The sequence below is a fragment of the Carlito syrichta genome, unplaced genomic scaffold, assembly GCF_000164805.1.
Source record: "Carlito syrichta isolate Samal-C Ts95f unplaced genomic scaffold, Tarsius_syrichta-2.0.1 Scaffold301673, whole genome shotgun sequence".
NCBI classification, from domain to species: Eukaryota; Metazoa; Chordata; class Mammalia; order Primates; family Tarsiidae; genus Carlito; species Carlito syrichta.
This window is the reverse complement of record NW_007245769.1, coordinates 112,404-138,913: the sequence shown is the minus strand read 5'-3', so window position 1 is coordinate 138,913 and position 26,510 is coordinate 112,404. Positions and strand designations below refer to the sequence as shown.

At 33.0% G+C, this 26,510-nt stretch overlaps 1 protein-coding gene across 1 annotated transcript in view; it reads left to right on the top strand.

Moving 5' to 3' along the window:
* The window catches only part of LRP1B (LDL receptor related protein 1B), a 1,912,798-nt gene that overhangs the window by 1,795,421 nt on the left and 90,867 nt on the right, over window positions 1-26,510 (top strand). Inside the window, exons 76-79 of the mRNA XM_008055101.2 lie at window positions 1,460-1,579; window positions 3,205-3,446; window positions 20,314-20,537; window positions 21,554-21,660. Of these exons, the coding sequence (XP_008053292.1) occupies window positions 1,460-1,579; window positions 3,205-3,446; window positions 20,314-20,537; window positions 21,554-21,660 (693 nt within the window). The remainder of the gene's footprint in view (window positions 1-1,459; window positions 1,580-3,204; window positions 3,447-20,313; window positions 20,538-21,553; window positions 21,661-26,510) is intronic.

Below are 26,510 nucleotides of genomic sequence, written 5' to 3'. Positions count from 1 at the left end.
TTTAGAAACAAGTAAATACACTTTTTGTATCTCTTTAACCTGCATTTCAATTCAACGGAAATCAATTGTCATGAGAATACTTAAGTTTTCCTTGGGCAAAGTATCATAGTAGAAACAATAAAGTGAGAAAAATTGAATTTGACCTTGGAATTGTGATTTACAAGTGTCACTTGAAAAGTCCTTATTTCTACCATTGAGCCCTTAGAACATTTCTGTGTACTAAACAAAAGATAGTTATTATTGCTATGTTGATCCTTAAGATCTCTAATTCAAGGAAAGAAACTGCCAGGGTAGGGAGGGGCACACCCCATCAACAAAGGTACCTGCATAATGAACATTTGAATACCTAACCCTGAATTGTACCCCACATTTTTAAAATAAAGAAAAAATTAAAAATTAAAAAGAGAATTCCTAAGGAAAAAAGAATTTTTCTCACAGATTTATTATGTACTTAGGGAAACTATAAGCAATTAAAGGGGCAGATGAATTATGTTGGTTAAACATAAAAGTAGAGGACGAAAACAGGGAAAGTAAATAATTCACTAGAATCCCTGACCTCAATCCTGACTCTTCTTAAGCCCTTAAAATTACAGTCATGTTCCAAACTACACAGAATATTGTCTGTGGTTTATTTATTTATACTTTTAATTTTGGTGTGTTTATTTATCTATTGGCATACAGCTGTTTGTTGCTTGTTGATTTTACTCAATAGCCCTTCTTGTTACTTCATATAGTCACTTCTATGTGAATCCAAAAGTGCATTAGATGTACATCCATATCTTCATTCTCTGCTAGTCACTGTGTAAAATACAGCAATAAAGAATATATATCATAGTTCATGCCCTCACAGGACTGACAATCAATTAAGAGATGTGAATATATGACCATATTTCTGAACTATAGAATAAGCAATGCTCTAAGAAGAAACATCAGGAGAGCAAACAGTAGAGAAATAAGGAATGAATCATCACTCTCATACATAGTTGGAGACCAAAAAAGACTTTACTTCAGGTGGATCTTAAAAGAAGAGTGGACATAATATATGCGAAAGTAGGCAAGGACATTATATATATAGGATGAAAGAATAGCATATGACATGCAAAGGTATGGAGGTAATCAGAAACTGACAAAAACAAAAAGAAAAATGAAAAAAAAACAAATCTAAAGAGGATTTTTTTTGAGGGAACAAAACTACCACTGAAATTTGACGTGAACACTTAAAAATTTTAAGTGGATTAACAGAATAATGTAAAACAATTGATGATTTTTTTAGTGAAACTATTGTGAAAAAAATATTATATTTCCAAAAATATGATACAGTGAGCCACAGACTTAAGATAGCAAGGACAATAAGGATAAGAAATTAAAGGAAGAAAATAATTTTGACATTTTTGAAACATGGAAACAATAAGAGTATGAATTGGAATATCATGATACTATTTGAGCTCTTCTTTTCTAGACCTTAATGAATGTTTGGTATTTGGCACATGTTCCCATCAATGTATAAATGTGGAGGGATCATATAAATGTGTGTGTGACCAGAATTTTCAAGAAAGAAATAACACCTGTGTAGCAAAAGGTAAGGTTTTAACATTTATGGCAAATGCTATTACAATGTTTTTGTAAACACCTTTTGGGGAAAAAGACTTATATTGAATTTTGACAATAGCTTCATTCCTGATAATATAAAATAACAATATTTTGAATGCTGATTAACTTGACCAGTTGGTTTGTTTTCATTCTTAACTAATCAATTAACTAATTAATAGAAATGACTGCTAAATAAGTGGCATTTATTTTAAATGGTACTGTTAAAATTGCTTTGTGTTTGAAACAATTTGTCAGAAGGGGTAAAAATGTAAAAGCCAGTGTGATAGAATGTAAAAGATCTCTCTTTATGGTCTGCTTTAAGTGTATATGGGAAATTATTCTATCATTGTCACAAAAATAAAGGTCAGTGTTATAAGGAGAATGGGATTTTACATAAGAATTTTAAAGATTTTTAAAACAAAATAATTATTTTAAATTTAGACCTCCTTTACTTACCAATATCATTTTTAAAGTATTAACTGACTGATATGGGTTTTGGACTTTTATAGGTATGAATTCAAATGCTCATATATTTTTGCTAAATAATATTGAAACTTCAATATTGCTAACTCCAGGGTATGATTGGACATTGTTAAAAGATTGTTATTGCAAGAGGAAAACAGCATGGTGCAGTGGATTAAGTGTGGGCATTAAATGTACTTGGATCTGAATCCCACGGGGATACCTTTTAGACTATACAGCCTTGGGGAAGTCATTAAATTCTATTAGCCTCAGTTCCACTTCTGTAAAATGGAGATACCAATACCTACCTTCCATGATTGTTGAAAGAAGTGAGAATAAATTGTGAAAGGCTTAACATGGTATCTGACACAAAATAAACATTTACTAACTGAGGGCTAGTAAGACTACTAGAGCTAAACTCTACCTTATTGGGTAAAATGATTATTATTTATTTGCAGAAATTGTATGCAATTCAATGTCTCTTTAGGGTCTCATTAATATTTTAACTGATATTTCCAGCATTCGTTTTATGGTTTTACTGGTCAGTAAAATGACATTAGTTTCCATTGTAGGTGTCAAAACCTTAGGATAAAATGTTCCACTTAGCAGAATTCTAGATAATTTAAATTTTATGGAATTTTAATGTAATTAATACTGATATCCTTGTATAATAAAAGTTAACAAGTATGTAAGATGTGTGAATAAGGGTGTAGACTCTTCATATCTTAATTTTTATTTCTTAGCCTTAAGTAATAATCACGCAGGATCATAAATTAAGTGCTCAGAAACTTTTTAGGCTAAATGAGTACACAACATAGCATCTGAATATTGAGAATCAAAATATTGGAACATAGTATATTATGACTTACCAAATAGTAATTTCTCTTCATAAAAAAATCTTCTACAAATATCTTTCTAGTAACATGGAAAGCTTTGCTCTAGAAAACCTTATATCAATAATTATTGTAAATGTTTAAATAAGTGGACATTTGAAATAATGTCATGAAGACTAAAAAAATGATATAACTGATTGATTTTTGAGGAATAAACTGTATTAAGAATAACATTTCTCGATAATTTAAAAATACATTCATTAAGTTAACATTAGTTGAAATTTACTTTATTTTTGTATTTTATTATAATAATCTCCAGGCTCTGAAGATCAAGTTCTCTACATTGCTAATGACACTGATATCCTGGGTTTTATATATCCATTCAACTACAGTGGCGATCATCAACAAATTTCTCACATTGAACATAATTCAAGAATAACAGGGATGGATGTATATTATCAAAGAGATATGATTATTTGGAGTACTCAGTTTAATCCAGGCGGAATTTTCTACAAAAGGATCCATGGCAGAGAAAAAAGGCAAGCGAACAGTGGTTTGATTGTAAGTAAATACCATTGAATATTTAAAGGTCCTTGCCTTTTCACCCCATGCTTTTAAAGCAAAATCTATCATAATATCTAATATCAGTAATGACTGCATTCAATTATTTCTCCTACTACTCTCCCTATATAAAGAAAGCATTTTCTTATTCATTTATTCTCGTAGCAGTACATAATTTATTTTAATTGCATGAGTTTATGTTTTTGTTTTAATACATTTACCTTCGTTGCATAGCTACATATGCTATGTGACATAGCATAAGAATGGTAATGAGTAATACCAATATTTCTAGAACACTTTATGTTTTGTAGTGTTCCACAATATATTATGAACAATAATCCCTTTTGTATCATGAGATGAGATTAGGAAACATCACTGTATTTGTACATTAGAAAGTAATGTAATGTAGAGAAAATTGTTTCATTTTTAACAATATCAGAAATATACTTGTAGTCTAAGGCAAGAGATCAACTCAATAGTATAACCATTATTTTTGATCCCTGATAACAGTATTTCAGGAAACATTCAAAACAACAATATCGCGTGTGTGTATGTGATGGACATGTTGATCATCATGTTTACTCTTTTTGAGAAACATAAACTAGGATATTTGTTTAGATTTGTGGTTATAGATTATCCCTTTTTGCTTTGGGGTATGTAGAATTATTGTGTGTTTTGTATTTTGAAGTAACCTGGAAGAAAAATGACAGATAAATACTTATTTTTATGAGGCCTAGTCCATTCCCATACAACCCAAAAGTCAAGTGCTATCCCAGCAGGATGTAATTGAAACTTTATATTTCAAAATATTCTGAGAAATGTATCTGGTAGTTCTCAGTACTTTTTCCATTGGCTTCTACCATAAAGACTTAATCTACATAAATACCATTTGGTGCAAATCTGGAGCATACTTTAATTTTATTAGTAGCAGATCCCAGTAAACTGGTTTTAAAATAAGCTATGTTAGCTTTTGAGTTCAGGTTTAGATTAAAGTAGCTGTGAGTAAAAATTTATATATATCAGAGTTGTTGCTTCAACTCCTATTTCCACAAACACAGTGGGTGAGTTTAGCTTTCCTTGGCTTTTATCAGAGGTCTGCTTTGCAAAAATATTGCTCCTATGGTATCATTTCACCTTTGCTTCTGAATAAATAAGGAGTATATACTCTGGCATGATACTGCCTGAGGTTGAATCTTGTTCCTGTTGCTTACTAGCTTTTTAGCTTCTCTGTTCTTTCTATTTCAAGAGGTTCTAATGAGAATTAAATCCATATATTAGTGCATTAATATATATTGCAATTAATTGTTCATAATTATGCATAATTAATAAATATATATATTATGTATCTATTAGTGTTTAGCATTTCCTGGCACATTGGAAGTACTCTTTGAAGCTTATTATTAACAGTATGATGATGCCGTTGCTGAGGGTGAGGATGTTAGTAATTATGATTGGGAGGTGTTTTTCTCTACATATTATCACATTAAGAATTATTGCAACTTTTGAGTCTAATTTTTTTTTTTTTTGAGCTTGGGTCTCACTGTGTTGCCCAGGCTGGAGAGCAGTGGAATGATCATGGCTCATCACAGCCTAGAACTCCTGGGTTCAAGCGATCCTCCTGCCTTGGTCTCCTGTAGTGCTGGGATTGCAAGAGTAAGCCATTGCACTCAGCCTACATCTCTGAATTTTACAGTTACTAAATATATATATATATATATATATATATATATATATATATATATATATATATATATATATATATCCTTAATTAATTTTGGTGTAATTTGTCAGAAAAAATTATTTGATTTTGTTTAATTTTTTCCTTGGGGAGAGTGCATATTCTCTAGTGAACAGAATTTATTGTTGGTCAGAAGCCAGATTCATTTAATGTCTGATAACTAAGTTATTATTATTATAAACAAATATATGCATATATTTCATTTGAATATTATATATTTTTGTGTATATGTTTGCACATTTTTTTATCTTTAACTTCATTTATATGTTATAGAAACTTTCATATCCAATGGCAAAGCTATTGATTAGCCTTATTCAAATAGGATATGAAACTTAATTTACTCGTTTAATAATAGGGACGAATCGGGCACGGTGGCTCAGCCTGTAATCCCGCACCTTTGGGAGGCTGAGGTGAGTGGATTGCCTGAGCCCGTGGATTCAAGACCCGCCTGGGCAGGCGAAACCTCATCTCTACAATACATCAATAAATAAATAAATAAATAATAGGGACGACTTGTGCTGTATCTTCCTGTGTTCTTCCCCCCCCCTCTCTTATTAGACCTACAATGACTAACAGCATTCACTAGGAAGAAAAGTGGGTAGCAAGAAAACATTTTCTACCGAGGAACCCATCATAATTAACTAAATGCCAATGCTTATGAGGTTGGAATCTCTGAGCCATGAATTTTACACTATGATGGAAGCCAAATTCCATAACAATTTCAACCAATGCATTATTTCAAAAAATACTTTAGGGCTACACTGATGAAGGCAAATATTTAACTATACTTCCTAAATCCACTTGTAATCTTGATATCTCAATATTATAAAGACAGAATAAATATATGCTTACCACCTTAATGTAATGAGTAGAATTATGTCACATCTCTGAGCCTCAACATACTTATCTGAAAAACAACTACAATGTGTAAGTAGACGTTTTAAAAAGTCTCTTCCATATGATACATATATATGATTTCCAAAATATGTTTGACATATTATTTATCCATCAAGTTATTACTTGGATAATTTGTATGTATTCTTCTGAAATGGATATTTTGTTTAAAGAATTTATTTTCCATCCTTACGAATTACTCTGCCATGTAAAGCATTTGCTTTTATAATAGTAATCAGCTAGTCATCCTTTAGTTTAATAAGCATACAATATTATTCATCTAAATTTTGACACAAATATTAAATAATACTGATTGTGACTTCCCTGCTCCTTGAAAAATAAGATTCAAAAATTTTTTCTTTGCTGATTATAACCTATTGATTTCTATATCTGAATCAATAGGCAAGAGAGAAAAAACTTCACAAATCAAGCTATGAATACCTTTGTTATAACCTTATTATCAATGAACCAAATGGAAGGAGTTAGCCATGTGATAGCAGGATGTCTTAAAAGGATAGTCAAAGTTACTAAAAATATTGAAATATTTCCATTCCTGTAAAGGATAGAAAAGATGTTGTATTAACAACCAGAAGAATATTATTCAGAAAACTAAATATTAACTGAAGTCCATTCCAAAGAAAGGTAATTTTTATTATGACTCTCCTTTTTTTGAAATTATAAAGGGAATTCTCTTCTGCAATCTATGAAAATGATTGAAATACTAACTATGATTACAAATTTAAATTTCAAATGCAGACTAAGTTATCTATAGTTAGAAATGCTTATGATTTTCTAACTCCCTGAGCTATACAAAATAGATGAATTTTTTCTTTAAGAAAATTAAATAATTTAAGACTTAAAAGACTGACACGATTTAATCTGTATGTAAAGCATAATGAGACTTATGAATTTGAATTTTAGCAGTCAGAACAGAAGATTATAGCATTATACAACAATTGTACATTCTTTCTGGTAGTTTATCATTTCTAGCATAAAGTGCTGTACAAGAAAGTACATGATAGCAAGCACTATAAAGTAGGTTAATGTTTGGGAAAATGCAAATAACTTTAAAAGTACAGATTAGATTTTTACCATTAAAGAGAAATATTCCGAAGCAAAACAAATATTCAGGTTTATCTGATCTACTTGATTGTGAGATGTGCCTGTGAGATCATTTTTGGCATATCATCTTATTTAAAGAGAATATTCAAAATAAACATGTTCATAATTTGATTCATTGATAATATATTTTCATAAAAAGTTGATTAGGCATTTTTCTTTTCCTCAAAGTTTTTAGTAAAGTATTGGATTACCCTTAATAGAGTTCAACTTTTGATTGAAGTCCTGGTTATAAATCTTACAACCCAATACATGGTTCTGTGTGCATCACATACTCACCTGCCACACACAAGTAAATAGGTTTGCATATGGACTCACAGGTAAGCATGGGTGTGTATGTGTGTGTGTGTGGGTGTGTGTTTGTGTACACAAGTTTTAGCAAACACTTCAAAGTCTTGCTTCAGAACATTTGTGTACTGTTATAATTGAGAGTATCTGAGTTCATTCAAACATGTTGACTCATGTCAACAAGTACAGTCATTTATTATGATTATGATGGAAGAAGTCTAAAGCTATCAAATCATTATGTTATTTTCATTCTGTGGCCTGATTGTTGTTAATTGCATAAGATGGGCACTCAATACATATTGACTAAAGTTAAATGATTCTGTAACAGTTGTGATGAGTAGTCCAAATTTTACTGAACATAATCTTATATTATGTTTTCATAAAACGTGAGTCTATGATTAATGATGTTGAAGAAATTATTAATCACAGTTTGTTGCACTTTGAGGGGAACCAGCCAAAATTTATTCATTCATGCTCAAAGACTTATTTAGAGTCTTGTATATATTAGTTTTGGTGCTGGGCTCTTGGAATACAGTAATAATAATAACACAAACAGAATCCTGCTTTCATAGAGTTTATATTCTAAGAAAAAAAGAAAGTTAAATAAACCTATAAGTAAATAAATGCAAAACATTCCAATATTGAAAAGTATGCTGAAGGAAATAAACAATGTGCTAATAAAGAACAATTCAGATATTGTAAATTTCTGGATAAGATGATCAGTTAAGGTCATTTGAAGATAGATCATTTGAGCTAAACCCTAAAAGATGAGAATACAGCAATGCCATCATATATATCTACAACAATAACTCTATATTTTATGTAAAGAAAGGCTGCCACAGGGAAAACACAACAGAAGATCACCTAGGAGACTGTTGTAGATGATAATAGTTAGAGATGATAATAGATTGCACTACTGTAGTCAACAAGGTGATGGAGGGTAGCAGATGTAAATTGTAACCAAAAATGTTTGGAAATAGAATGTATATGGAAATGAGAATAGAAAAATTCTAGACTAATTCCTAGATTTTTAAATTATACAGTGGGTAGATACTGATAATGGTAAACTGTGGATTTAGTTTTAGTCATGTCAAGTCTATGATCACTATAAGAGATCCAAGTGAGTGATCAGGTAGACAATGATGTATTCAAGGCTAAATCTCTGATCTCTGGGTTAGATATACACATTACAAATGAAAGACTAGGGAAAATATATAAAACCATGATACCATATTAAAATACCAGTAGGAGAGCAGAGAAGAAGTAAAGAAAGACTAAATGTAGAGTTGTAAAAACTAAGAGAGTATTTTGAGAAAGAGTGTGGGGTCATATTTCTAGTGTACTGCTTAAAAGTAAAGTAAATGAAGACAAAGATGTGTTCATCAAATTTTATGACACAAACTTACTAATAAAAGCTTAGGTGACATGGAGGAAGTAGATCTCAGAAAGCACTTGGTAGTTCTACAATGTTGTTCTCAAGTTGGTATGATGCCCAACTCAAAGGACATTAAGTAATATCTGGAGATATTTTTTATTTTTGCAATAGGAAAAGTACTGCTGTCATCAAGTAGGTAAGGCCAGACCCCTACAATGCATAAGATAATCCCTACAACACGGAAGTATCCAGTAGTCCTGGAATTGAGAAACCCTTCTCCACATAGTAACAATATCGGCCTCTCCAGTCTAGCTTGAAGTAGATACTTTTGCTTATCACATCATTTTATGTAATAATAAACCTGAAAACCAAAATTATTTTAAGGTGAATTACCAATGCAATAATTATTGTATTGATTCAACATCTCTTTGTTTCCCTCACCTTCTCAGTCTCTTTTGCTGGCTCCTTTCTTCATTTCTCTCTTTTTTTTTTTTTTTTTTTTGAGTTGAGCTATCCCTGTCACCCAGGCTGCAGTGCAGTGGCATGATCATGGCTCACCACAACCTCCAACTCCTGAGTTCAAACGATCCTCTCACCTTAACCTTATGAGTAGCTAGAACTACAGGCACAAGCCACCAAACTCAGCTGAATTTTTGACTTACTGTAGAGAGGAAGTCTTGTTATGTTACCTAGGCTGGTCTTGAGCTTCTGTCAAGCAGTCCTCCTATCTTGGCCTTCTAAAATGCTAGGATTACTGTCGTGAACCACCGTGCACAGCCTCTCCATCCTTCTTGTACTGGAATACCTTCAGGCTCAGATCTTGGTCCTTTACTTTCTTTCTTTCCTTACTTCTTTATTGAGTTCATGCTAACAATTTCCTACTTGATCTCAGCCTCTGTCCACCTGCTTACTTTGCGTTTGGTTTTGTACGTCTAAAAAAATCCCCTGAAGCTTCTGAAATCTCATTTAAGACAGCTACTTTCCACATGCTTTAATTAAAATCCTAGTGTCATTGTTGACTCTTTTCCTCTCATAACTCATAAATCAGGCAGTCTTGTTGAATATGTCTTCAAGGTATGTCCAGGAGTTGACTACTTTATATCAGCTTTTCTGAAAGTACCTAGGTTTTACCCACCGTCATTTTTCTTCTGGATTAACTCAACAGTCTCCTAACTGCTCTCTGTGCTTTATATCCCACTCATAACACAGTAGCAAGAATGCTCTTTCTACAACATAAATCAGATGACATCGTGCCTCTGATAAAAAATATTCAGTGGTTCCCACTGCAAAGGTCAAAGTTCTCATAATGTCTTACAAGGCCTTACCAGATCTAGTCTCCTATAATTTCTTTTATTTTATCTTCCATTACTTTTCCACTCACCCAGTTTTCTCAGGGAAGCTGTGCTGTTTCTAAAACCATCAGTATCTGCCAATGTAATCTTGCCTGAACAATTTTCTTTGTCTAAAATGTCCTTTACCCAGATATCCTGCATGACTCAGATCCTCAACTCCTTCAAGTCTTGCACAGATGTCATCATCTGAATACATAACTTGATCATTACAATGTATTGCCCCACTCTCATCCTAGGACGAATCCCAATGCTCTGTCCTTTTAGTAATAGTCACTTTACTTATGTTTGTTAAACTGCCATATGATTTATTCATTTATTATGTTGATTATCTATCGCCTACCTCATTTGAGATATATATATTTTTTTGAGTTGGAGACTCTGTCACCCAGACTGGAGTGCAGTGGCCACTCCTGGCCACTGCAGCCTCGACCTGCTGGGCTCCAGTGATCCTTCCGCCTCAGCCTTCCATGTAGCTAGAACTACAGGCTCACGCTACCACACTTGGCTAATTTTTTGATTTATTGTAGAGATGAAGTCTCGCCAAGTTGCCCAGGCGGGTCTTGAACCTGCGGGCTCAGGCAATCCACTAACCTCGGCCTTCCAAAGCACTGGGATTACAGGCTGAGCCACCGAGCCCGGCCTCATTTGCTTTTAATAAGTTCTAAGACAGCAGGTATTTTGGCTTTTCTTGTCATTGCCTAATCCTACTATCTAGAATGGTTCCTGTCTTATATAGTACATAATTTTTAAAATATTAGAAGCAATGGATTGACCCTCAACATTATTTAACTATTGTAAGAAATCTAAAATTCAGATAGCAAAATAATCATGGTCTTAATTTTAATTTCAAATTTTATTTTTGAATAGAGGACTCATAAAATTAATGTACAGAATTTTACAATATAAAAAGTGAAAATGATTTTTTATATTTTGTTTCTCAAGGTCAGTACCATCTTAATAGATAATCAGTTTTTTCTGTATCATACAGATACTTTTCTATAAATTTGTATACTAATATACCTAGAGCATTTTAGCAGCTTGATTGAGGCATAATTGTTATAAAATAAACTGTATATATTCAAATATATACATCATGTACAACTTAAAATGTTTTGACCATCACCACAATCAAAATAAATAAACATATCTATAATCCCCAACTTTTTCCATATGATATTCTATTTTCCTTAGTAAGCTGTTCCCTCAGGCCATGCACACTTCCCTCCAGTCACCAGATAACCACAGATTTGTTTTCTGTCATTATAGATTAGTTTGCTTGTTCTATAATTTTATACATATAAGTATCTTTTTTTTGTTTTCATTAACTTAGCACAATATTGTGATTCATCAATGTTGTTGCATATATCAAAACCTTTTCCCTTCTTTTGCTACTAGCATACTGTTATATGGATATACCATAGTTTGTTTATCCATTTACCTGTTTATGAATTTACAAACTTGTACAAAACTAGGATTTTCAAAATACAGAGTAGAATTATATTATAAAAGTCATCCTGCAATTTACTTTGCTACTAAAGTTTGAGATCTTACTATGTTGTGAATTTATTTATGTTACTATTTTTAATGCATACATTCATAACAAGGAAGAGATGGCTCTCACAATAATCTTCGCAGGCCTTAAGACTATTTTGATTTTCATTTGAGAAAATTGTTAAACTCAATAACAGAAAACGTCAACATAATATGGAGCACATAAAGTAAAATCATCAAAAATTATTTTTAAGTTATGTTTTTATACTACCATATTGCATTCAGAAGTATTTAAAAGTGACACACACACACATACACACACACACAAAACACATACACAAATTTAAAACATTAAAATAGTAAAAATGTAGTACACATGATGAAAAGAGAATATCTCTTTCCTCTCCAAAATTTCAGTATCCCTGTACCAAATCCTACTTCCTAATGACGACCTCTTTTCTGGTTTTCATGTGCATCTTTCTAGAAGTATATACTTATGTATATATGAATTGCTCATATTTTGTATGCATGGGTACACATCAGGTGTATGTACCAGGGGTAACGTATTATGTTTGCTTTCCACTTAATTTGTCCTAATGATTGAAATATATCTGGTTAAATTATTGATGAACTCATTGCCAAAATTATAAAGAATTATGTATCTCACAACAAAATATGTGAATGCATATTTTTTTTTACAATCACCAATACACATTTGGTTTTAAATTTACATTCTTTTTTTTTCTTAGATTTTATCATGCCATTTTAGTGGAATAAAGATGTGTAGACTTTAAAAACTTTCCTTAATGTGAGCAAAATCAAAGAGAGCACTTAGATCCTAGATGAACACTGAGTAAAAACTGCTACATAGGAAGAGTGTATTATATAAAAGTCCATCAAAGAAAAACTGATAAAATATCATATTTACAATAAATTTCAACAAATTAGAACAACTATTTGTCTAAGTGGGTATGAATTAGATAGTTCCCCAATTTGCACAAAAGATATGATAGTAAGTAATCTGCTTAAGATCAAAGGTCTTAAGTGGACAGTTTTCTACTAGCTGGAACCTTATTCATAAGTCGACTGAAAATTAAAATTATGACTGGAAATCTTCCCTTTGCTTTCAACTATGACAAAATTTTTCACTAAGTATTTTTTGGTGTGATTCTACTGCTGCACTTAATTCCAAAGTCCATAGTAGCTACTCTAATATAGTATATAAATGGACTTTAATAACGAAGTACAATGCTTTTTTTTTTCACTGAGCTTTTGTCTTCTTTGTTACTCAACCAAAAACCAATTCTCCTCTACTATGTTTTGTTTTATAGACCTGCTAGGAGGACTAATGTATGCATACATATAAAGTAATTTGTACACATAAAAGCAGTAAACGCTCAACATTCGAAGGTATTGCTGCTAAGATCACTGCCTTTATCTCAGTGAATGCTCCAAATGTTCATTTTATTAGTCAAACTAGATTTGGAGCGTTATCCTTTACAACTTATTTCTTTTTATCCTTGATATTCAACCCATCATAAGTTCAAAAGTTTATTATCTTCCAATAGATCCCAGTTTTGTTCACTGTTGTCTCAAAACAAACAAACAAAAGAAAACCCTTAGACTGAACTTTCACACTCTTCTCTCTGGAGTCCATTATATAAGACTCCTCTATATTCTCTTTAGGTCCTCAGTTATAAGCTATCTCCACACCATAGCCAAAAATGATCTAAAACATTATTCTAAATATCATGTCTCCCTACAAAAATCCTGCTGCTGGATTTTCATTGAAAAATCATTTGTGTACAAACCTATTCATGATTTTCTGCTTCATCTTTAACAACACTTATCTCATGTCCTTACACACTTATGAACACTCACATACACACGAACACACATTTTGGTTCCAGCCACATACAGACTGTGTTTCAGTAACAAGAATATAACTTTTCTCTTCATTTCAAAATCTTGTCACATACTATTTTCTATACCTCCCTTAATTTCTCCAATGAGACAAAGCTCCATTATTAAAAGATTACTACAATTATTATTATTATCATTATCATTATTATTATTATTATTGAGAATAGTCTTGAAATAAAAGATTTTTACCTACATAATTAGTTCTCTCAAATGGCCTACTTGATCAACTGTTGTCTTTTGAGGGGATATGCTGACCAAAAGATTGACTATCATCTGAAGAATGTCATATACGTTTTATGTGCACAAAGTAGCCTATAAGGTGACCCTTTTATTATTTCAGGTTCTGTTTATACTTGGGAATTGAATTGTCAATTTAAGGAGTAATAAGACACTAGAAAATTATAATGAAGTTGGCAAGAAAATGATATATAAAACTCATCAGCCGGGCTCGGTGGCTCAGCCTGTAATCCTGCGCCTTTGGGAGGCTGAGGTGAGTGGATTGCCTGAGCCTGCGGGTTCGAGACCCACCTGGGCAGCGAGACCTCATCTCTACAATAAATCAAAAAATCAGCCGGGCGTAGTAGTGCATGCCTGTAATTCCAGCTACTTGGAAGGCTGAGGCGGAAGGATCGCCGGAGCCCAGCAGGTCGAGGCTGCGGTGGCGGGGCGCAGCCACTGCACTCCAGTCTGGGTGACAGAGTGAGACTTCAACTAAAAACAAAACAAAATGAAACAAAAAACAAAAAACAAAACCTCAGCATTTCTGCTGGGCGTGGTGACTCACACCTATAATCCTAGCACTTTGGGAGGCTGAGGTGAAAGGATTGCCTGAGCCCCATGGGTTTGAGACCAGCCTGGGCAACTTGGCAAGACCTTATATCTACAATAAATCAAATCAAGAAAAATTAGCTGAATGTGGCCACGCTCACTTGTAGTTCCAGCTACTTGGAAGGTGGGTAGCAGGATTCCTTGAGCCCAGCAGGTCGAGGCTCCAGTGGCCATGACGGTGCCACTGCACTCCAGCCTGGACAACAGAAATGAGACTCTAATTAAAAAAAAAAAAAAAAAGCAAGCAAATGTATAAAACTGGATGTATTTGATGAAGGTGAGATCTTGAGATACAAGAATCCAATTTATTTGTGTGTGTAAACACATGCCTCATATACATACACATATATTTGCTATATAGACTGAAAATTCCTGTTTATCCACAAAATGCTCACCTAATAATTCTGAAAACATGCTGTCAACATTTGATTTTCTGACTCTTTTCTATTTGCTAGTTGCTGTCTTGACCCCCTTTTCTAATAGACACATAATTTATTAAATTCAACTCCTTTTATCTAAGGACTAGGCTGCAAGCTAATGTATATTAAAAAGATATTTAGGTAAGATAAATGAGTGAAATAGGTTGGGCATAAACTTTAGGGACAAAGGTGATAGAGATAAAACTGAATAGGTTTTATTAAATTATGATGCAGTAGCTAATTGGCTCTGGTATTCTGGAATATTGACCTGATTTCCTTTATACTAATCTATAGAAATGTGATTTTTAAGAAAACACAAAAATTTGGATTTTAAAATGACATGTTAATTTTAAAATTGGAATCTGCTTAAAAGTTGTGTTTTTTTTTAATTTAGCTTAAATTTGGTCTTCAATCTATCATTTTACAATCTCTGCACTCAGGTAACTCTGAAATGTTATCTTTGTTTAAATTGTAATTGTCAGGGGTACCTTACTTTCTTGTTTCCAGGTCATTCTCATAGGAGAATGATATGAAAGCACCAACAAATTATTCACTTACAAACTAATGCCTAAAAATTTACAATTAATGTGAGATACATACTTAAGGGAATATGAAATGCAGACTTACTGACATTGAATCTTTTCTTAAACTGTTACCTACATAGTTTATTAGAATTAAAGATGTTCACAGATCATCTAATCCAAATTTTGTGTTTTATGCACCATATAATTTATAGAGAAACTAAAACTGGGTCTTAACCCAAGTTCTGTTGATTCCAAATTTAGTGTGTTTTATATTTTTCCATGATACGTTTTGTTTATCTGGAGTGTTAATGGAGGTTTAAAGGGTCAGTTTTTTGTTTTTTGTTTTTGGAGGACAGGTGAATCAGAAAAAAATAAGTTCAAGGAACACTGAGTATGCTAAAAAAACATTGGTAACAAGTCATATACGATATTGAATCTGTACTTCAAAGATAAATTTGGTCTTTTTCAAAAATTGTCTGAGAAGTATATGTTTTTATTTGGCTTCTTTTTCCCCTAGCAAGAGTTTGTCCCAGGTTGACATGGTCCTAATGTAGATAACTGTTGCCTGAAAATTACTCAGACTGAAATAATATGTTTTTTAGAAAAAATTGTAGATGGAAGCCATATGTTTCATCCCTGAAGTAGTTTTTAATCCCTTACACATTCTATCTCTAAATTTAACTTTTCTCATTGCTTTCTCAGCTCCTTGATTGACGTATGAAATATCTGAATATTTTTATAACAATGCTAAGTCAGTGAAATTTAGTAATGTGAGAATTTGTACAGTCAATATTTTACTTCCAATTTTTGGTTTATTGGAATTTACCATGGTTCATATTTTGTGAACCACAATGTAAATAGTCTTTTCATTTAGCTTGATATGGGCGCGCACGCACACACACACACACACACACACACACACACACACACACACAATTTCTTGAGACTGGCTTAGTATCTTCGTTTTTATATAATTACATTAAGAGATAATTCACTTTACTAAAATGAGTCCAATTTTCTATTCATCGATGTACACCAAGATGAAAAAATGCAAACGAATAAGTGATATTACTTCAATCCTGTAATTACTTGATTTTTTAAAAAGTATATGGCTAACTATAAGAATATTATTTACAGAGAAAATAGTATTTTCATGGCTCAAATACTTGGACTCCCCTTTCAGAGGACTTTTCCCTTTCCTGTTTTAAAACATGTCTCTGGTGACATATCTGTGGTTTACTGAACCTGGAAATGTGACAGATACTTTGCAATCCACAACTCTAAAGGATTAGTAACTTAAACGAGTAACTTCTAATTTTGTTACAATCGAGCTGTCAATTTTTCTGTAAGATTTAAAGGTTTCATTCATTTGACTAATATCTCTCTACACAGAAGAATGCCGGAGGCCCCAAATCTTTGGCTGTGTATTTAAAGAGCTTATTAGAAAAGAAATTGTCTGTCTGGAGAAAGCAGTCAAAATGTGTCTTCTACTTTGTGTAACAATATGAGCAATGCCTTTTGTTGTCAGGGTAACCACAAGCTTCTGTAGTCTCTTAAACATGACACATTTAATTAGTGCCTCTATCTGATTGGTCTGTCTAATGAGCCAGCCAAAGGGGCAAACTAAAGTTTTATGTTTCCTTCATCTTTATAATCTGGTGTGATTGTTTTGTTCAATTTTGTTGTCAGCCTATTTGGAGGCAAGTGACTCAGCTCTCCTGTTCCTCTTTCCCATGTCAGTCTCCATTTCCACTCTAAGAAATCTCAGTTTCCTGTGTTCTTTCATTTTCAAAAATATTTACCTGATTGATTTTGATACCTGTCATAAACTGTGTGATCATAGATCAAGATCTAACAGGAATTTCTGCCTTTCACTATTCAGCCAGCATCCATTCAATACAAGTCCCTTTTGTGTAGCTAATACTATTCAAAATCCTGGTCAAAGTGTGAGCAATAGGGAGAGATTATTTCATTACTATGAAACTCAGTATGAAGAATAATTTCCTAATTTGGTTATAAGTTAATTGAAGGTAGGATAATACTGTTGCCACTTTCTTGTTGTGATGGTGGTCATTCTCTTCCTCCTCCCTCTCACATCCCCTCTTCCTCTTCCTTGTCTCTTTCTTTTGATTTTCTTATCCTCTCTTCAGTGTTGAGGATCTATGAGCATCGAGTGTGTCATAAGTTTTTGTGGATGAACTCCTTGCAGCATCTTCGGCCTCTGCCATTATTCTCTGAAAATCATCTTGTCATTTTTGAATATTATAACCTTAGGTTAAATTCATTGCAAGTGCCTATAGCCTTTACCATGTATTTTAACTACTTTAGTAGTTTTGAAATGATTTGAGATATCCCTTAATCCAGGAGCTGAATAATATATATATTTAAATGACTCTATAAGTCATCAGTATTTCTTGTGTCTAGGCTGCAAATTAAGATTTTTTCCTTTCCCTAATCTATGCTCTTACCCTAGAAATGTGACCTAAATTTGATCTATCCTTCCAGAATTCACCATAAGTAGAATCCTCACCAGGCTGTTTACCTGAAGAATGAGTATTATTAAATCAAACTTCTGAATGCTCTATGAACACAAGTAATCTAGATTCTTAATCGCCCACAAACCAGGTTTAGAGGTATAAAATAGAATGATAATCAATCTCTTAAAAAGCATGAATAGAATGAAATTAAGATCCTAAATTCAAAAAAAGTGAAATTTTGCATGAAATATGTCATATTTTATCAGGGATACCATGAGGATCAAAAACTAGGTATATATATTTATATCTGTTAAAGAGAAAATAGATATTTTTCTACACTCAAGCTAGACAATAGGCATCCTATTTTTTGCATGATAAATGTTTGTTCTACTGATGTTAGAAAATTATAAATATGCTTCAACAAGTTCTAAACAGTTTATAATAGTGATTTTCTCTTTATCGTTCATGTTTATAAATTTATGATTCACAGTGACATGCACATGCCATTTGGTGGTATATTTACTCTTAAATGATGCCAAACAGAATAAAAACACAGGTAGCTTAAATGATACTGGAGCATTTAAAAATGATCTTTTAGTTTGGCTTGGACAAATATTTATATTCTAAATATCTATGAATATTATTTATATGGTATTTCTAGAGCATGCTGTATTGCAGAATGCTTTACATTTATTTCAGTTAACTCTAAGACATCACTAGGTATATGGAGAAATTGGGTACTATAAGATTTTATAATTTCAGTTTTTTAAAATAATTTTTTTATTTTAAAGATGTGGGGTACAACTTAAGGTTAGTTATACAAATGTTCATTATGCAGGTACCCTTGTTAATAAGGTGTGTCCCCAGATTCCAACTACTGCCAATCCCGCCTCCCTGCAATTTCCCACTGCTGCCAATCCTTTTCCTTTAGTATTATGATAATTGTTCAAGGTACACTTATGAGTGAGAGCATGTGGTACTCATACTCATACTCATGTGATACTCTTTGTTTCTGTAATTTCAGTTTTAAAATCCAATAGGTCAAAGTACTGATAATAAAGACAATTAGAAATTGTCTGTGGTTTTTGTGTTTAATACCACATTGTCCTTTGAAATCCCAGTAATCATGTAGAAGACAATGACTTGTAGTTTCTGTTTCTTGGTGTTCCATGTTCTTTTTGAGATGTTCATTCTTCTTTTTTAACCTAAGTCTACTGCTTAATTAAATCTGTTCACCACTAAACCACACAAGGAGCTATCATGTATTAAAACCCCAAATTTCCCCTGGTTGCCAGGTCTTAACGGTGCTCTTTCCTTGACTACATGTCTAGTTGTAATCACCTTCAAATAATTGTTTTATGCTTGGTATAATACTCCTGGGAATCCCTTCTCAATTTTGGTTATGCACAATAAACCTGATCATGTCAAATTAATTACTACACTAGTTCCAGTTCTCAAAGTGATCAAGTTAATTGAAGGGCGTAGAACATACGTTATTTTCCTTGCTGTCTAATCCCAGTGAATTCTCTTACCTTTGCCTCACTGTAATTCAGTAAAACAGAATATTAAGCAAGAAATGCAGTCTTTCAGATGTGAAATAAATGGCAGACATTGTGACTTTCTTCAAAAGATGTTAAAAGAGTGTCTCTCTAAATAGAGTGTCTGTCTATACTATTTGTTTGCAATTTTTAAATAAAATTATGTGTGGCAAAAATGCAGAACTACTAGGTCTTTCTTATATTAATTAAAAGATTGTATATTGATACAAACTCTTTGAAAAATTTTCTAGCAATATCTGCTCAAACTAATTGTATGTATACCCTGAAAACCATTCATTCTATTCCTAGGTAAATACTCAACATAATTGAGTGATTTTATCCACCAAAAGACATGTACAGTACTAAAATAAATATTCATGAATTTAATTATAATGACCCCAGACTGTAACCAAACCAAGTGGATATCACCTAGATTAGTACACAAATGTCAGTATATTCATATAATGAAATATTACTGAGCAATGAAAAATGTTAATAATTGACACATCCAAAATACGGATATACTTCACAGACATGATGTTGAGCAAAAGAATTCCAAAATTGAAAACTATTATTCTATTTAAATTGATTTGTTTAATCTAGGGTGTTAAATTACTGGGGTGAATCACTGATGAACCACCTATGGTTCTGAAAATGTTTCAGCAGGGTGGTGATAAAACAGGTGCAGTCAGAGGTAAAACTCCTGTGATCTGTATATTTCACACTCATGCAATTAAGTATCTATAAAATTGGAAAGAGAACTGAGTATTTTTTTGAAAATCTATTTTACAATATCTGACTATGATTCTATGACTCCCCCATATTCTCAATATATAAATACAGAAAGCTCCATTAATTTCCATTTGAAAATACTGCGATGTGTTATTTTGTTTTCCTTTAGTGTCCTGAATTTAAAAGGCCCAGGGACATTGCAGTAGACTGGGTTGCTGGAAATATTTACTGGACTGATCATTCCAGAATGCATTGGTTCAGTTACTACACCACTCACTGGACTAGTCTGAGATACTCTATCAACGTAGGGCAGCTGAATGGCCCCAACTGCACCAGGCTCTTAACAAATATGGCTGGAGAACCGTATGCTATTGCTGTTAATCCTAAAAAAGGGTAGGTTACTGGCTCGGTATTTATATTTCTTGATATGAATCTCCATTTTTAGAGATTGTGCTCTGTAGCTTTGTCTCTGTAACGAATGTTCAATGTGTAACAGATTAACATGACTTCTGAAAATCTCAATACTTGTCCTTCTATACCAAAGTTTGTCCTTTAAACATCAAATATATTATATCCTGAAATGTTGCTGTACTATACATTCAGTATTTTTGTATGCCTATGTGTCTGTATATGTCTATACTTATCTACTCTTAAATGAGACTGATGTGATAAACACATAATCTCTGTTGTTGATATAAAATTGAATTTATACATATTAAGCATAATATCAATCATATTAAATATAGTATACTAATATTTTTGCCTATGTATAATAATGAAATATGAAGGTACATGTATAAGCAAATTTACCCAATGTATTGCAAACAATTTCTTTCCGTTACTTAGAGATGTAAACCTATGTGCAATAACCAACCAAAAAGAAAACAGAAAAATGTTAAGTAAAACTCCTAATCATCCATAAAGTGAACCAATAGCTTCTGAACAAAAAGAGGCAACTTTTATTTAATTAATAGAATTGTGCAATCTTTTATATTAGAGGATAATTTCTGTTTGAGAAAAGAGTTTCTTCTTTATGTAAAAAAGCATGCATAAGGAAATGGGTATTGTATCATAAGAAGAGGATAGTTTCAAGTGGTGGAAATATATTCCTTCTGAAATTTTAAAAATCAAAATTTTGATATCAAATAATGAGTTATGATGTATCCTATTAAACAATAGTGAGAAATTTTAGTATGTATAGGTATGACTTTATTTAAAACGTTGATTCCTATGGACTTCTATTGAAGGTTTTCTTTCTGTGTGTTTCTAATTGGACTTGAGAATCTATTTTTAAGGGACTCTGGAAGTGATTCTGATGCATGTGGTCTGAAGAGCCACTGATTTGGGGAGCAAAGTTGGGTTATCACAGCACCTTTATTGGACTAACCTCCTTGACCTACTCTCTTCAGGATGATGTACTGGACTGTCGTTGGGGACCACTCCCACATAGAGGAAGCAGCCATGGACGGTACTCTGAGAAGGATTTTAGTACAAAAGAACTTACAAAGACCCACAGGTATGATTTGTTTCTGTCATACTCTAAAATGTGAAACAGAATGATAAATATATTAGTGTTAGCAAATTCTTTTTTTGGCAATATAATCATGTTTGCAAATGGATAAAACACTGGATTTTTCTGAAATCTTAACATGTCATGTCCTATTTTTCCAAGTTGAAAGTAGGTTCTTATCACATTGCCAGTTATGTTCTGTAAACGTTATTTGAAAATTGCCTAAGTTGGAAGGCTATTACTAGGACTAAATACACATGAAATGTTGACAGTTTATAGTAATGTGTTACAGTATTTTTACAGACATGTTAATGAAGTTGGGATGTTTGATACTATTCCTAGAGTACAAGATATGAAATGGGCAGAGAGGTAGCAAAATAAAAATAATTTGGGGAAAAAACAGGTTTAATGATTCCTTGCCTTTTCATCTAGAGCTTTTTTCAAACTCACTTCAATCTCCCTCCATATTGCTCTAAACTACCTGTGCTCTCAGGACTGCTAAGGAAATCAGGTCTTTTCTGCCTTTATATCCTTTCTACCATGCCATTTTTTCTCCCAGCTACCTTCTCTAAAATGTCTTTCCAATTTTGGTCTACCAAGTTGATTCTTTCCCATCTTGTAACATTAGCACTTCTTCAATAACACATTTCAGATGACAGGAGCCTTAGGGGTTCTGTGCCACCCACCCCACCCACTGCAACTCCATCCAAAGGACAGAATGTATTGTCTATAGTGCATTGTATTTAACTATTATGCCTTGTAAATTGTTTATAGTTTAAAGTTTATTAATACTTGAGACATATTCTAATTAACTTTTAATATTTCATAAGCCTTCTCATTCATCTAGATTGTTTTTACTATTTATGGGAAGGAGCAGTATTTGGGAATTAGTTCATTTACATATATGCTTCCTTTTATGATTTAACACTCACTGAATACCCACCTGAAATTGTTCCAAATCCTGAAGATACAAATTTCTTTTCCTGTGAAGCAAGTTTCAATCTCCATGAAACTTACCTTTCTGTAGAGGATAGAATATATGTTTATATATAATGTCAAATAGTTATCAGTGCTATATTGAAAAAATGCATAGTAAGGAATGGAATGTCATTGGGGATACTATGTTAGCTATGTTATCAGAGAAGTCAACTCTAGAAAGGTAATGTTTAAGGAGACCTGAATGAAAATCAAGGGCAAACCATGGCAAGGAAAAGCCTTCCAAGAAGAGAGAATAGTCAGTTCTAGGTTGTAAATGAGCTAAGCATCCATCAAAAACAACAAGAAGGTTAGTATAATCAATTCAGGAGAATGCAAGATATGAGACTGGCATGGTGACCAGGGACCCGGAAACTACTGGTAAAGACTAGATTCTACCCTAGCTTTAAGGGGAGCTATTAGAAGGTATTGAGGAGACGAGTGGCATGATCCACTCACACACAATTTTCATTTTTTTTAACTACTTTGCATTTTTCAAGCTTTCTATTTTTGAGTAGTTTGACTTCCAGAAAAGTTGCAAAATTTATAGAAAGATTTTCTGATGCTACTATTTCACCCATCATAGTATATGTAATATGATTTTATTTTAAAGAATGTCTCTTGCAACAGTTTGTAGAATGGCCTATAGGAAGGTGCTTAGGAGGGTGCCTAAGAGGGAGATTCTTGTTTTGTTTTGTTTTTTGAGTTGGAGTCTCACTCTGTCGTCTAGACTGGAGTGCAGTGGCCGCTCCCGGCCACCGCAGCCTCGACCTGCTAGGCTCCGGCGATCCTTCCCCCTCAGCCTTCCAAGTAGCCGGAATTACAGGCATGCGCTACCACGGCTGGCTGATTTTTTGATTTATTGTAGAGATGAGGTCTCGCTGCCCAGGCAGGTCTCGAACCCGCGGGCTCAGGCAATCTACTCACCTCAGCCTCCCAAAGGCGCAAGATTACAGGCTGAGCCACTGAGCCCGGCTTCAGGGAGATTCTTATAGAGATTATTTGTTAAGAGAGGTGTTACTCAGAAGAAAACTATAAAAGATGAGGAGAGACTAGAAGGAGCCCAGTAAATTGTATCTCAGGTCAAGTCTAATCTTGGTTTGAGGCACTAGGATTGTGCTTTGGAACATAAATCCACTGACAAGCAATAGGATTAGCTTTTAATTTGACTGTCAGTCATTGATTGACCTTTGGGTTTTCACTTCCCAAGCAAAGTTGCTGCAATTTTCTCCTTCTCTGGAGAAGGAGGGCATATGTGAACCTTTAGCTGCTGAAGCACTTGTTGAGGTGTAGGTACCCCTGGCTAGTAAAGGAGATGTTGGCAGGAACCATAGCATCTCCAACAGGGAAGCTTAGTGAAATATGCACGCCTCTAACATCTTCCATGTTACATCCACTCTGCTCAACAGCACCTTGGATACCTTAGTGATGAGCATGCACAATCCCTTTTCTCACAAAAACTCTCGAAAGTTTACATTCGAGAGTTTTTAAAAAATGAGATATACACAGAAGGTAGTGTAGTTTTTGCAAAATGTGAAAATGGTTTCATGTTTTATAATATCGTCAGAGTTCAGAGATGAGAAAGATGATCCCCAATACAGACAAAGTATGTGAAAGATGTCACTTGAATAAGTGCTTGAGGATAGGTAAGCATTTGAAAGGTGGACAGACAATCCACCATGAGGCAATTTTTATCAAGTTATTCTTAGGAGTCAGAAACACCTGGTTTTGAATACCAAGGGATCCTTTATTAGGTGTGAGACTTCAGAAATAATCTTATCTTCAAACTTGGGTTTTATCATTAGAAAACCAAAAGATAATTATTAATTAACATAAAATAATTCTACGTATGTTAAATGCAATGATGCTCTGAGTCAAGGGCTAGGGTGGAGAGCACATGAGATTTTCTGCCTATGTCAGGAGTCAAGATGTATATAACAGAGAACAGGTTAGATGTTGTAACATGAGCTGAGTAGAAGACTTTAAATGTCAAAGTGTTTAGATGTGACTTTTTAGTCAATATTGAGCCATTGTATAATTTTAATTTAAGGAGTGATTTGAATATGGTAAGGCCTTCAGATGACGCACTTATTTAAAATTTGGCACTGTATTAAAAACAAGGAGCATAATCTATTTTCTGTTTCAATCCATTGTGTTGAGTTCATGCTCCATGAGAGCAGGAACACACCTTGTTTGTCTTTTGCTCTGTATCTATCACCAGGCAGTATGTGGTGCAGGGAGATAGTCTATCACTATGTGCTGGGTTAATGCTGTTTTAGACAAGGACATGTTCCAGTTTTCCTTCCAATAGGAGGGTAAGTGGGATTACACAGGATTGATAAATACCATATTCTTTGATATCTAGAAGCTTATTCACGTTGCCTCCTATATGTCCCAAATTTTCGCAATTTCTGAGAAAATAAAGAACTACATACCCAGTGGCCTCAGACCATTCTTAATTGTTTGACTCATTAAGCAAATTATTTGTCCTTGTCCCAAAGTATCTAATTAAATAAAATGTATAGAAATGTTAGAACTATTTTGCTATTACTTGGTGTATGTATTTTACTAACACTGACATAAATAGATGTGTGTGGGGAAAATATATTTGTGGTGTGTGTGTGTGTGTTTGTGTGTGTGTGTGTGTGTTTGTGTGTGTGTGTGTGTGTGTGTGTGTGTATGAAAAAATAACTTTAATGTGGTTTGGAATCTAAAACTTTAAATAGGCAACCTATCTCAAAAATATTTTTAGCAGTTTTTAAAAATAAATTTGATGTAGTGGTTGAAAAACTTCAGTTTTCTTGGCTCCTTGTATCATCTCTTAAATCAAGAATATGGTAGTATACACTTGCTGGTTATTGCTGCCTTGCAAATCTTAGTTTTCCATTAAAACAGAATGTATATAATCTTTTGCTCTATTTCTGAAAAACAGTGATATAAATTTATTGATCTTTCCAAGTCTTTCCTCTTAAATATCACAATGTAACTTACTGTGGTCATTTGTCACAAGATTTTTTTCCGCCTCCATTCTCTCTCTCTCTCTCTCTCTCTCTCTCTCTCTCTCTCTCTCTGTCTCTTGGACTATAATGGAAATAGGGAAACTAGTGGATCTTAGAAAAATTTTAGAGTTCAACAAAAGTGAGTTTTAAAAATCCCTAAAATGTAATAGTAATCTTGGTATAATGGGAGATGTTAAGAAAATGACTACATGATTAGCACCATTATTATGAGTTAGTAAAACTTAGTGAGCCTGTGTCTTTATCTTGTATAAACTTTTCAAATTGTGATTCCATTATACTTGATTAAAACAAGTATGGCATTTTATTTTAAATTTTCTGTACTTCCATCTACTCAGTTCCAAATATTCATTTTTCCCAGTTCAGATAAAAATGAGTTTCTTGAGAATTGATTTTTTTCATTTTATTATTGCTTCTTTATTACAGACAAAAAGGAGATGTGATATTTTAAATATAGACATGAACTTGTTCTTTTTTATAAACTTGAATCTCGACTCTTGTCTCTATAACAGGAAAAGTTAATTGATTTCTTTATTAACTTTTTAATTTAAAAGACTATCTCTTTTATTAAAGGACTTAAGAAAAAAATAAAAATAATTGATTTGCGAATTTTTTTAGAATATAAATTCCGTTCATCTATAAACTTCGTTATACAATTTTTATCTAGATGTAATTCCAACCTATAGGACAGGATGTGGTCACAGTTGATAAAGATGGCAATGTCTTAGACAAGCCTACACCATTACTGCAATATATGATACTTCTGAGAGCTTTATACTGCTGCTGCGTCTGAAAAAATAATATTGTTAATTAAATTGGATTTCGTACTCATTGTTTTCTTCTTCTTTTTTTTTTTTTTTTTTT